The sequence below is a fragment of the Periophthalmus magnuspinnatus genome, chromosome 4 (genome assembly GCF_009829125.3).
Source record: "Periophthalmus magnuspinnatus isolate fPerMag1 chromosome 4, fPerMag1.2.pri, whole genome shotgun sequence".
Classification (NCBI taxonomy): domain Eukaryota; kingdom Metazoa; phylum Chordata; class Actinopteri; order Gobiiformes; family Gobiidae; genus Periophthalmus; species Periophthalmus magnuspinnatus.
The window spans coordinates 21,117,999-21,130,961 of record NC_047129.1 but is presented as its reverse complement, the minus strand read 5'-3'; the positions used below and the strand labels follow the sequence as shown (position 1 = coordinate 21,130,961).

Sequence of the window (12,963 nt, the reverse complement as noted above, 5' to 3'; positions counted from 1 at the left end):
CTGAAAGGCCACTCTGCCAGGAAGAAGCCATTACTCTAAAAGAAGCATTAAAAAAAAACAGATTACAGTATATAAATGGACACAGGAACAAAGACCTTAATTTTTGGAGACATGTCCTGTGGTCTGACAGAAATAAAATTCAACTGTTTGGCTATAATGTGCATCGTTACGTTTGGAAGAAAAAGGAGGAAGCTTGTAAGCCTGAGAAATTCAACCCAAGTGTGAAATACAGGGGTGGTAGCATTGTGTTGTGGGGTTGTTTTGTTGCAAGAAGGACTGGTGCACTTCACAAAATAGATGGCATCATGAGGAAAGAACATTATGTGGAAATACTGAAGCAACATCTCAAAACATGAGCCAAAAAGTTAAAGCTTGGGTGCAAATGGGTCTTCCAAATGGACAATGACCCGAAGCATACTGCCAAACTGGTAAACAAAGTCTTAACAAAGTCAGTGTTTTGGAGTGGCCATCACAAATCCCTGATCTCAATCATACTGAAAATGTATGGGCAGACTTGGAAAAAAGCTTGTGCAAACAAAGAGGCCTACAAACTTGGCTCCATTACCCTAGTTTTGTCAGGAGGAATGGGCCAAAATTCCTGTCAACTATTGTGAAAAGCTTGCGGAAGGATATCCAAAAAGTTTGACCAAAGTCATACAGTTTAAAGGCAATGGTACCAAATACTACTGAAATCTATGTAAACATCCGACTTTAAAGAAAGTAATGAAAAATTGTCTAAAAAATCCTTCTATCGTTAATCTGGCATTTAGCAAATAGAAATAAATTTGGTAATCCTAATTGACTTAAAACAGGAGGTATTTAGTCTGATTCCATGTCAGACAGTGAGGAAAAAAGCATACATGTTTTTTATATAGTGTATGTAAACTTCTAGTTTCAACTGTATATGTTAACTGTAAATATCAGGAGTGAAGGACTAAACCAGGCCTAAATCAGTGAAAAACGAATACATAAACACTGAACCAGAGCTAAACAAGGGCTGAAACCGAGACCACACCATGACTAAAACAGGACTGAACCAGGACTGAACCAGGACTAAACCAGGATTCAACAAGGCACACACCTGCAGAACTGCATAAGGACTAAACCAAGACTTAAGAACAATGACGGGGAGAGGATGGATGAAGTAGGTGGAAATAAGTAGGATTAAACATATCAAACTTGCATTTATTGAATTTCAGGTGTCTATTGCTCAAAAATACTTGAAAAACATGAATTAGTATGGAACAAATTTCAAAATATAGAACATTCCAGGCAACGCTATAACATCTTCATGGAGACAAGCAGGTTCTGTGTTATACTGTGTGTTCATGTGAACATGGCCTCTTGTCTGTTGCAGGAGATCCTGGAGGAGTACAATGAAGGAAAGTCCAGGATGAAGCTGGTTCTTTTTGACGAGGCCTTGGAGCATGTGACCCGTGTCCACCGCATCTTGCGCATGGACCGGGGACACGCCTTGCTGGTGGGAGTGGGGGGCTCAGGGAAGCAGTCCCTCACCAAGTTAGGGGCCTTCACCGCGGGCTGTGAGGTATGGCAAGAGCAGGGGGAATGTACTGCTTTAAGAAGATATGGGATTCAAGCGGTGTAAAAGTACATTTCAGTAACATAAACAGTGTGACAAAAACACTTTACTATTTTCTGTTACCCGCTTGTCGTGGTAACAGAAAACACCAGCTACAGATTCATGTTTAACTTCAAAGGCCTTTTGCTAGAATCTGGTTAAGTTTGAGTGTGTGGTAAGTTCAGGTTTACTTTGAGCAAACTTTACTTTGAGTTTTCTGTCACTGAAAAGAGGCCTGGTTTAGTTCAGTTTGAAACACAAAGGTAATAGACTCCACACCAGGGTTAAATTTGCTTTAGAGTTAGAAAAAACAACATGGACCAATCACCTATTGGCTGAGCCGTGCCAGTCTTTGCCTGATCTGTGCTGCAGCAGCTGCAGGTTCGAAGTTTGACAGAGAAAAGTTTGCATCCATCTTTAAGTAACACATGAACCTGAAGTTACATAGTCTGCAGTGGTTTGGTTTTATCAACTAAGAAGTGACTCCACAGCTCCAAGGAGTAAGTTCAACCCGATTCTAGCAACAAGCCTCAGGTTTCTGAAGAGTTGTAGGTTCATTTGTCAGAGATATGAGGGCTGTTCCACAAAGTGGCACATCCACATAAGCCAGGTTTATGTGGATGTGGATTAAATCAAAATACTCTAAATCTCTAAATGCTTCATGTATTTTGTCAAAAGCCAGAAAATGGCTTAAACAAAGATTTCAACAAAGATTTTTTTCTTTTGTTGTGGCACAGTAAGGTCTGACTGGTCATATAGCAACAAGTTATGTAAACTGAAATATCTTTTGACTGGAACAAAATAAACTAAACACTGAAACTAAAACTGAAAGGGTTACTTCAGTGTTGCCCTTTTCACAAGAAGAGTCTGGCACACACCCAGCTCACACTGCTGGGTTTGCCATGCGTAAATCCTTCAAAATACACTCAATTATTTCCTTGTGGTAGAATATACTTAAAAGTAAAAAGTACAGTAAAGGGGCCGTAGAAAGGGGTGCTATTTAAATTTTTTGATAGATGGTCCAAAACCTGCTTTTCTCCATGGATGTTTTTCCTGAAATCCTCTTCAAAATGGTATAAAACTTGGCAATCACAACAGAGAATAAAAGATATGTATATACTACATACCATGGAACATACAAGGCAATAATAATAATTACATGTTAATGAGGGAAGTAGATGACGGACCACCAGAAAACGTACACTGCACCTTTTTAAGTAAAGACATTTGGTACATGTTCAGCCCTGTGAATCCTGTCCTTGTGCTGTAGGTGTTTGAGATCACCTTGACCAGAGGCTATGGAGAGTCTAACCTCCGTGATGACCTGAAGACACTCTACCTCAAACTGGGCATAGAAAATAAGAAGTGTGTGTTTTTGTTCACTGATGCACACGTGGTTGAGGAGGGCTTCCTGGAGCACATCAACAACATGCTGACCTCCGGTACCTCTCCTGGCCTAAACCCTCTGCCCTCTGTCCCTCACCTCCTCACCTACCCTTACCTCCTGCCCTATGCTCTCACCTGCTGCCCTCTGACCTCATCTACACCTCCTGCTCTCTGCCCTCACCTCCTGCCCTCAACCCTGTCCTCCTGCCCTCTGCCCTCACCTGCCCCTACTGCTCTCATCTGTCCCTCATGCCTTCTGCCCTTACCTCCTGCCATCTTGACAGTAAAATTGCAAATTCCATTATATAATTAATACATTTCTTTTAGCTCAGTATAAACTATAGCGATTGCAGAATATGTCACGTTCCCAGTTTTTCCTCTCTAAGCTCATGTCTCCCTCTCCATGTGCTTTTGCAGGCATCGTTCCAGCTCTATTCCCCGATGATGAGAAGGAGTCCCTGTTGAACCAGGTGAGGGAAGATGCTCTGAAGAATGGAGCGGGCCCCTCCAAAGAGAGCCTGTGGCAGTTCTTTGTCAACAAGAGTGCCAACAACCTGCACATCATCCTGGGCATGTCTCCTGTGGGCGACACTCTACGAACACGCTGCCGTAACTTCCCAGGTCAGGTGTCTGACCAGCTTGGTTCAATGTCATCACTTATTTGAATGTAGTAGTTTTTCTTTTATACATAGTTATTATTATAACATACAAACTCACTGTTGTAGCCTTGTCACTGGCACTGTTGGTAGAGGGTCCACGAAACAGTAGCTTTGTCAGTGCCAGCTCCTTCATATATTTAGTTTTAAAGCAGCACAGTGTAACTTTCTAGAGGTGGCACATCACCTGTATGATTTCATGGAAATTAGGGCTGGACATAATGGGGAAAAAAAGAATCAAGAGAATTTTTTCCCCATATAGATCAATCTTGATTTTCAGTTTGATCTTTTTCCATCTTATTAAAAACAGAGACAGGTGATGCAAGCATAAAGCGCAGAGGGTTAGCATCGCTACAATTTTTATTTTGTGTTGATAGGAACAATAAGAAAGAGAAATCCACATTTAAAGTTTTGAATGTGTTTATGTATATCAAGCCTAAAAACATCAACACGTTATTGCTATTGGCAGAAAAATATGCATCTAAATGAAGTCTTAAATTTCATTCATAAATGGTGACAAAATAGTGTACTTTCTGTAACTTGGATTATAATAGTAAGAAGCACCAGAGAGAAAGAGAGGAAAGAAGATGAGCTATGGCTGAATCAGAGAGGAGGGGGAGCGAGGCAGACTCCACTGCACTCACAGAGGCAGGGCAAAGAAGACATTGGACTTTTAGACAAATTGTGCAGATTTAAATCAAAACTTGTGACACACAGGTGAGGAGAACGAGACACGCTGGCCCTGACTCAGAGCTTTTATTTATACATGTGACTGGTAATGCCACAGGATTGGCTGTAGACCTGTCCATTAAAATGCACTTGCCTTATCATCGAACTTGACCAAAATTTAGGTCACATCTATAAATCTTTTGATTTTTGGCAGACCCCTAATGAAAATAGATTAAAACCATAATCCAGAACATTTTCCATGGAGATGAATACATTTTATGCCATACTGTAGAAGATTACAGCCAAAGGGACATTTCCATAGAAACAAGAAGGTAGAGACTCTCCTCCAAGCAAGAGCCAGCTCACACTAAGGACGTGTGTGTTTTTTTTTTCTTTATAAAAAATTTACACGGTGGGTCTTTAAAAGAGAAGAGTTTGGAGTTTTACTTACAGGAAATTGTTTGTGGGGGAAATGTTAAATAAGTGGTGAATCCAAGGCCTCATGTGCTGTGTGCTTGCAGGGCTGATGAACAACACAGTCATCGACTGGTTTCAGCCCTGGCCCCCACAAGCTCTGCTAGCTGTGGCACAGTCCTTTCTGGGTGAGTACTCTGCTAAAAACAAGCACTAAACCAGGACTAGAAGAAAAACAAACCAGGTGTACATCACAAAACCATGTCAAAATTAAGTTTTATTTTTGTTTAGTTTAGTATTTATCATGGTTTGGCTCTTCCATTTTTAAACCTAAACTTGAATTGCTCTTAACTGTTGTCTTGATTAAAAACACACTTTATTTTGTCAGTTATTGGCTCCACAAACAATGTACATTTTCTGTCTTATCACTGTACCTGTATTTATGCCTATATGCGGAAATAACACCACCCCTTTTTGATGCCACAAGAAAAAAATACATATAGTAGCTTTGTGTTGTGTGTGGGTGCAGGTCAGAATGCCATGATCCCGGAGCAGCACTCAGCAGCGGTCATCTCTCATGTGTGCATGGTTCATGACTGTGTGCGAGACTACAGCATACTGTTCCAACAGAAACTGCGCCGCTGCAACTTCGTCACACCAAAGAACTACCTCGACTTCATCAATACCTACTCAGCTCTGTTGGAGAAAAAGGACCAGGACATTCTGGGTAAGACCTTAATGTACCTGATAGGGCTTTAAGTGCAAGAAATACATGGGCAGGCTGTCAAAATGGCTCTAGCAGCCTCTTCATGGAAATATTACTTTGGCGACGATGTTCCATAGTATGTCATTGAACTTATCTATCTCTAAGGAGACAAACAGGTGATAGCACCAGGTCAAGTTACAGTTAAACATATGCAAGGGTGAAGCTGCTTATAGAAGAATACATGTTTTTTCAGGGTATTTTTCTTCGCAATGAAACTTCTGTATTGATAAATATGGTAGAATTGAGGATTAGGTTGTGATGCGTAATTAATTGTTTAGCAATACAAAGATTTGACACCAGAATTCCTACAAATTCAAAATTAAACCATAAGAATCAAAACCTATCACTTCTCTCAGTGAGAGGGGTAAATGTAACTGGTCAGAGACTGGGTAATAACTTAAGAAATCACTAAAACCAAAATACTTTGGGGTGGTTTACTTATCAAAAGCTCACATTACGGAATTCAATCAAACCGGTGTACAAAGCTTAGCAAGTGAGGTAGTTAAAACAGGATTCAACTTTACTCAGCCTGGTAATATAACTCGCTATAATTGTTCACAAGATCTACTTTTGACTGAGGGTGCAGGACGCAATTTGTTATCGTGCCAACTTCTGCAAAAAAGGACACTGTTTTTTCAGATCTTACTGGGGAGATGCATGGGTCGTCTTAGTTAGGGAGCGATCAATTCCTCTGGCAGAGATAATAACGCAGATCCGGGGTTGATCCAAGCAGGGTATTGACAGAATTTCTTGTTATACCAGAATATATACCAGTTGTGAACAAGGGTGTGGTCTCGGGTACGGTGGTCGTCATGGATGTGTGGAGGACGTCGGAGATGTCCGGGCATCTGGGTACTGTCACTATGTTCAAGCTGCGGCACTGCAGTTCCCCTGGAGACACGAGAGAATGTGGAGGGTAGCATCTCTATCTGGGTCCCAGCTGCAGTGTTTGGCGAGTTAGACGGCTGTTTGCGTGCTTTTAAGAGTGAATTCACTCCACTCTGAGGGCAACTCTCAAATTGTTTACTTGAGCAGGGTTTAGCAAAAATCTGCAGAGTATTGGAAAAAGAAAAGGAAAGTAGAGGGAGAACAGAGGGACTCGGCGTGGGCTGTTCACACAGTGGTTTTCAACTGCAACCTTGGCTTTATGCAATTTGGATCCTCGCACTTTGGATTTGCTTTTGGGCTAATGTTCTATTCTATGGCCTAAAGTTGAATCCTGACACATTTATGCATCAGTTTACACAACAATTAGAAATTACACAGGAATCACCAGTGGAATTAACCAAGGTTTACCATTGATTCACTCCTTTAATGAAATCACAGCGTTAGCATGGAAGATCCAATTTAGTGGGTGTAGCATTTGACAAAATAGGCATCAATATAAAGTGTTACACATACATATAACTGAAAAAGTCACAATAACATTGTCCCATTTAGACAGATCATGTTTGTATGATCCTGCAATTATCAGTCCAACATCGTAAGTTATGATGTTAACCAGTTCCTTAAAGTCATTTCATGGCGCCAGTGTTTAGCTGATAAGAGGAATTAGTTTTACCAAGCCAGGAGGTTTGTTTGTAAACCAGATTTAATCAACACTGCAGTGTGTCTGTCTTTGAACCCCTCGGGGTTAGTTAACAGGCATTTGGATTCATGGGGTCATCTGTCCTGTTGAGAATGTGCAGACTGTACAATCCTTTATACATGGCATCCTTTAGTCCATCTGTGAGAAAGTGGGGGTTCTTGTCTGAATCACCATCAGTCTCTTTCTCTACAATTGCCACACTGTGTAACATTCCAGGCAAAGCAACATCAACCTCCACTGTAAAAGTTAGTGCATAAATAAATGTATTACCTATTTAAAAAATCTGAGAATTTATATTTTTTTCTAACTTTTTATTTGTTCAACCAGGATCTCACCTTAATATTAATAATAATACAAAAATAATAATAATTAAAGCTGCAAGCAGTGATAAGGGACCCTCGCAACCCTTGCGGGCGTGGAAGGGCACACCACAGTGGGAGATCTTAACTTGACATGTGATTCAATCTGTCCAGTGTCATGTTGGAGATAAATGTTTATGGCCCATTGTAACTTTGCTTAACTTGGCTAATAAGTCGTTATAAGACTTTGAAATTTATGAAAATTTGGAAATTTTCCCATTAGGATAACATAGGCATAGGCACGCGGGTCGTGCTTTGAACTCGGCTGACCCAGCACATGCTAAGGGTGGTGCTAACACGCAACTTGTCTTTGTTTTATTGTGGCTTTGAGCTGTACTTGTCACTAAACAAAGTCAAAAGACATTGGAAGCCCTGATGCACAAAAATGTAATAACATGGGTTTATCCAGGCATCACCATGGCAACAACGTGCAAAATACAACTTTGGCCTCTCAGACTTTTTTGACGCGGACGATTGGAAGAGTCACTGTGCCAAATTCCATAGACCGTCCATTTAGCCAATAAGTTGTTATAAATTGAAATTTAAGAAAATTAGGAAATTTTCCCATTAGGATAATATGGGCTCTTTTGCGCTTTCTATCGCCATGGCAACCCAGTGAAAGATATGACATGGGTCCAATTGACTTTTTTGATTGGGATAACATAAAGGGTCATTGTGCTAAATTTCCCATTGTTCTGAGAAAATAATACTTCTCCCATGATTGGAAAATTTTGGGATCACTCCCATTAGGATAACATGGGCAATTGCCATTGCCAGCACATTGCCATGGCGGCACGGTGCAAAAAGCGACATGGGTCTGATCGACTTTATTGTTTGGGATGACCAAATGAAATTTTCTGTGAAATTTCGGAAAACAAAATTTTCAAATAAGTTATTCTGTAGGGGGCTCTATCGTGCCTATTATTATTATTTTTTTCCACAATAAGTAGGTTTGGACAAGAAGTTTTAGAATATGTTCAGAGGGTAAAATTCCTGCTCAAGCAGAAGAAAGACCCTCGCGGGCCACACTTCACACTCGACTGACCCAGCACTCCCTAAAGGTGGCGCTAACACGCCACTTGTCTGTTTAATTGCGGATTTGGGCTGTACTTGTCACTAAACAAAATCAAAAGACATTGGAAGCGCTGTTGCACTAAAATGGAATAATATGGGTTTTTGAGCTCCCGATTTTCCCCATGTCACCGGGGAAAATAAGTACGTTAGGGGGTTGCCCATTGACCTCACATTGACTTGCAAATTGTATATGACCGACAGTCGGCGTGTTACATAATTTATAGTCTAAAACGCCTTACCTGAATGCAAAGGTGACAGTGTTTAGACAGTGTCTGTCTACCCCAGCCCAGTGCAAGCGTCTGGAGGGGGGTCTGGATAAGCTGAAGGAGGCCACGGAGCAGCTGGGGGAGCTGAACATAAAGCTGGCTGAGCAGAGGGTGGTCCTGGCTGAGAAGTCCACGGCCTGTGAAGCTCTGCTGGACGAGATCACCTCCAACACCACTATAGGTCAGTGAAGAACCAACATCTGCTCAACACACACTCTCCAACACCACTGTAGGTCAGTGAAGAACCCACGTCTAGAAAACACAAGCTCTCCAAGACGACTGTAGGTTAGAGAGAAGCCAACATTTACAGCACAACACAAACTGTCTAATACCACTCTAGGCCTGTGAAGGACCAAAGTCTACACAACACAAACTCTCCAGCACCAGTGAAGGTCAGTGAGAACCAACAACTACATAACTCAAACTCTCCAACAACACTGTAGGTCAGTGAGAAACTAACATCTACAGCATAAAACAGGTCACATGCTCTGACAAATTGGGATAGTAATTATTTCTTCAACCTCAAAGCAAGATGATCTTGGGTTTAATATCTGACACAAGTGGGTCTTTCTATGTGGAGTTTACTTTTTGGGTGGTCCGGCTTTGTCTAGTATTCTATTCTATTTTGGTTAAATAAAAAAGATAATCAAAAATTAAACAGCTGCTAGTTACAAATCTAAAACCAAGCCTAATCCATATTGTTTAATCCCGACTGCAGCGGAGGAGAAGAAGTGCCTGGCTGAAGAGAAGGCCAAGGAAATTGAAGAGCAGAACAAGGTGATAGCAGTGGAGAAACAGGAGGCTGAGAGCTCTCTGGCCGAGGCTCTGCCCGCTCTGGAGGCCGCTCGCCATGCCCTGCAAGATCTAGAGAAGTCTGACGTCACCGAGATCAGGTCAGGACCACGGGTCAGACAAACTGCTCTGAGTTAGGCACATCTGTCTGTTATACTAGTTAAGCTACCTTCTGACTACAAATGTATGTTATGAAAAAGTATTACCGTAAATGTTCAATGTAATTTTGATGAAAACATGCTCTAAATTTGATAACATGTTCCTTAAGCTTAATACTGATTAAAGTAGACATTTAAACAAATGTTGAAGGAGCACTATGTACGTTTTTTTAGCGGACGGTCAGCCACCTGCTTGTCACCCTGGAGATGTTACTACTTTGCTTGGAATGTTCCCCAGTAATGTATTATGTACTCATCCATCTGATGTTTATTCAACTATAGGAGTTTTTATTTATTAAAAATACCTTGAAAAACATGCTTTCTTATTGTGAGCAGGCTCTCCTCTCCACAGATCTGACCTGTAAGTTAGTTTGGCGGTCTCACAGGCTTGTCTCTTTGGTGATAGATAGGTTTAATGTCATACTGTTGAACATTCCAAGCAAATTTTGTTATTGTGTTGTGCAGGTCTTTTGCAAAACCGCCCAAACAGGTGCAAGTTGTGTGTGAGTGCATCCTGGTGCTGCGCGGATACAAGGAGATCAGCTGGCAGTCTGCGAAGGGCATGATGTCTGAGGCCAATTTCCTCCGCTCGCTCATGGAGATGGACTGTGATGCCATCAGCAACAGCCAGGTCTCCACTGTGAAAGGTAGGCCACATGATTAGAGAAATAAAGGTAGGTCTATGCTCAAGGAGGGTGCACTGTTAAAGATAGAGCTTACTGTTCAAGGTAGGGCAAGAGGTCACCATGAAGAGAAGTTTGCAGAAAATCATGGGCAATAAAATAGAAGAAGACTTCAGACAATCCATCAGAAAACATTTTACTGTAAAGGTCACACTGTAACTGTAAAGGTCACACTGTTAAAGGTAGGATTTACTATATGTGTGTTTGTACAGGCTTTCTAAAGAACCTCAAAACCAGCTTTGAAGAAATGCAAGCCATAAGTAAAGCCGGCTCTGGGATGCTGAAGTTTGTTGAAGCCATCATTGGTTACTGCGATGTGGCCAGAACCATTAAACCCAAGAGGGAGAAGGTCAGTAATATCACTTTATTTGTCCCCAAAGGCCAAGATAAACACATTGAGCAGCAGAATACAAAATTGAATAGAAAGCTCAAACAAACATCTCAGCGCAGCTCAACAGGTAGGATCATCAGATCCAGTGTCAAGGCAGTTTGAGAAGAGTAGCAGCCCTCAGGACAAGTGTTCCTGCTCTGTGTCCACTGTGTTCACCCAAAGTGGTTACCCATGAATGTCTTCTGCCATATTTGGTGTAGAAAACAATTTAGCAAGGACCACATGAGCCACCACCAGAGGTGACCTGCAGATCCCCCACAGACGGACCACCTTTGGTCAGAATGTCTAAGGTCTAAGGTGAGATCCTATGGAATAGTCTCCTGGTAACCCTGAAAGAATGTCCCAGTTCTTTTAAAGCTCAAATGAAAAACTGGTTATGGTCAAACCAAGCATGCATCATCTATAGTGGCATTGTGATTTTAACTTTTCTATAGGGACGTATTTGCATGTATGGACAAAATATGAAGGTGGTGGGTGTAAAATGTAATTGTCTTGAATGGGTGGCCAAACTGACTGAAATAACAGGGACTGTGCAATGAATGGAAGGTGCAATATTATGGATGGTGCAATAATGGGAACTGTGTAATGGGTGTAATGTGCAATCAAGGGAACTGTGCACTGGGTGTTGTGTGCAATTTTTATTTTGGCCCTTTTGTGAGTCCAGTTCTTGGGACAATAGATGGCAATTAGCCTTTGGCTATAATCCGATATGTTTACATTCATTTTTTATCATGTCTGTTCATTAGCACGCATTGTCCCAATCAAATGAATGAATAAATCAATCAATAAATAAATATGAGACCATTTATTACACTTTCACACCTGCATTGCTGGAAATAAAGGTATGTCTTCATTGACTTTTTTGTTCAGTATGATGTCTGTAATATAATTTTTTTTTCGTCCCAGTTAACCAAAACCCATGTATTTCTAGGACAAATGTTGGACGTTGCCATGGCAACACAATTGCAAATGAAGGCATGATCTAACTGGCTTTTTTTTCAGTATGGCAAGACAGATATTCATGCCACTTTTTTCTGGGTCAGGCTCCCATTGGCCTCATGAAAATCAAAGTTTGGAGTGGCTCTACTGAGTCATCGTTATTTTTTCTCGAGGTCTTTGGTCACAATTAGAGCTCATCGACCACTGGCATGTTTACTACTTGATATTTACCATTTTCTGGGCAAATGCGGTTCTAATTAGTCCCATGCTGGGACTTTCTCCCAAACTCGAACCTAAAAATGTAAAATAAAAATTAAGAACATTTTTTAAATGTTGTAGCTCTAACGTACACATACATAACACCAGGCTTCTAATGTTCCTGTAGGTGGCACGTTTGGAGAAAAACTTCTACAAGAGTAAGAGTGAGCTGGAGAGCATCCAGAAGGAGCTGAGTGCCATCCAGATGGAGCTGCAGTCGCTCAGGGAAAAGTACCAGGCGGCCATTGAGGAAAAGCAGCTGCTGCAGGAGGAAGCCGAGCTCATGGAGAGGAGGCTCATCGCAGCAGACAAGCTCATCTCCGGCCTCAGCTCAGAGAACCACAGGTCAGAGCACACCCTGCTGCCCCACTGTGGAATCTGTTTTTCTAACACAGCGCAATATGGTCAAATAACTGTTAAGGGGGCTTATTGATACTTGCAGAGACATCACACTGGCGGTGTTCTACATGTATATCTATGGTGGAATGTTCAGTAGTTACAATTATCTAAAAACCTAAGTAAAAAATACATAATGGATTTAAACAACACATTTTCAGGAGCCTGTGATCAATACAAGCGTTCATGGTCCAGTTTTTTCCTCTTCTTTCCTCTACTCCCCTCTTTCTCTCTCCTGCTGTCCTCTTTTCCTCCTTTTGCACTTAGGTGGACGCAAGACCTTGAGCAGCTGCGGCAGAGGCGTGTGCGTCTGTTGGGGGACTGCCTCCTATCGGCTGCCTTTCTGAGCTACGAGGGGGCTTTCAGCTGGAACTTCCGGGATGAAATGGTCTACCAAAGATGGGTGGAAGATGTTAAACAGAGAGGTATCCCTCTGAGTCAGCCTTTCAAAGTGGAGCTTCTGCTGACTGATGAGGTGGAGATCAGCCGGTGAGGAAGTAATATAACCGCAACAAAGCACTGCATTTTAAAGCACTTGATACTTTACAGTTGATGTCAGCAACATTCTCTGCGGGGTGAAGTTAACTGT

At 41.6% G+C, this 12,963-nt stretch overlaps 3 protein-coding genes across 3 annotated transcripts in view; 2 read left to right on the top strand and 1 right to left on the bottom strand.

Annotated features, from left to right (window-relative positions):
• Nucleotides 1-12,963, bottom strand: part of dohh (deoxyhypusine hydroxylase/monooxygenase) — a 272,673-nt gene that overhangs the window by 76,917 nt on the left and 182,793 nt on the right. The gene's annotated exons all lie outside the window — the stretch shown is intronic.
• Nucleotides 1-12,963, top strand: part of cherp (calcium homeostasis endoplasmic reticulum protein) — a 142,999-nt gene that overhangs the window by 70,665 nt on the left and 59,371 nt on the right. The gene's annotated exons all lie outside the window — the stretch shown is intronic.
• The window catches only part of dnah10 (dynein axonemal heavy chain 10), a 90,052-nt gene that overhangs the window by 53,442 nt on the left and 23,647 nt on the right, over nucleotides 1-12,963 (top strand). The window contains exons 50-60 of the mRNA XM_055221542.1: nucleotides 1,358-1,546; nucleotides 2,850-3,021; nucleotides 3,383-3,586; nucleotides 4,812-4,892; nucleotides 5,234-5,431; nucleotides 8,777-8,938; nucleotides 9,476-9,650; nucleotides 10,173-10,354; nucleotides 10,603-10,739; nucleotides 12,106-12,323; nucleotides 12,642-12,863. Coding sequence (XP_055077517.1) covers nucleotides 1,358-1,546; nucleotides 2,850-3,021; nucleotides 3,383-3,586; nucleotides 4,812-4,892; nucleotides 5,234-5,431; nucleotides 8,777-8,938; nucleotides 9,476-9,650; nucleotides 10,173-10,354; nucleotides 10,603-10,739; nucleotides 12,106-12,323; nucleotides 12,642-12,863 — 1,940 coding nt within the window. The remainder of the gene's footprint in view (nucleotides 1-1,357; nucleotides 1,547-2,849; nucleotides 3,022-3,382; nucleotides 3,587-4,811; nucleotides 4,893-5,233; nucleotides 5,432-8,776; nucleotides 8,939-9,475; nucleotides 9,651-10,172; nucleotides 10,355-10,602; nucleotides 10,740-12,105; nucleotides 12,324-12,641; nucleotides 12,864-12,963) is intronic.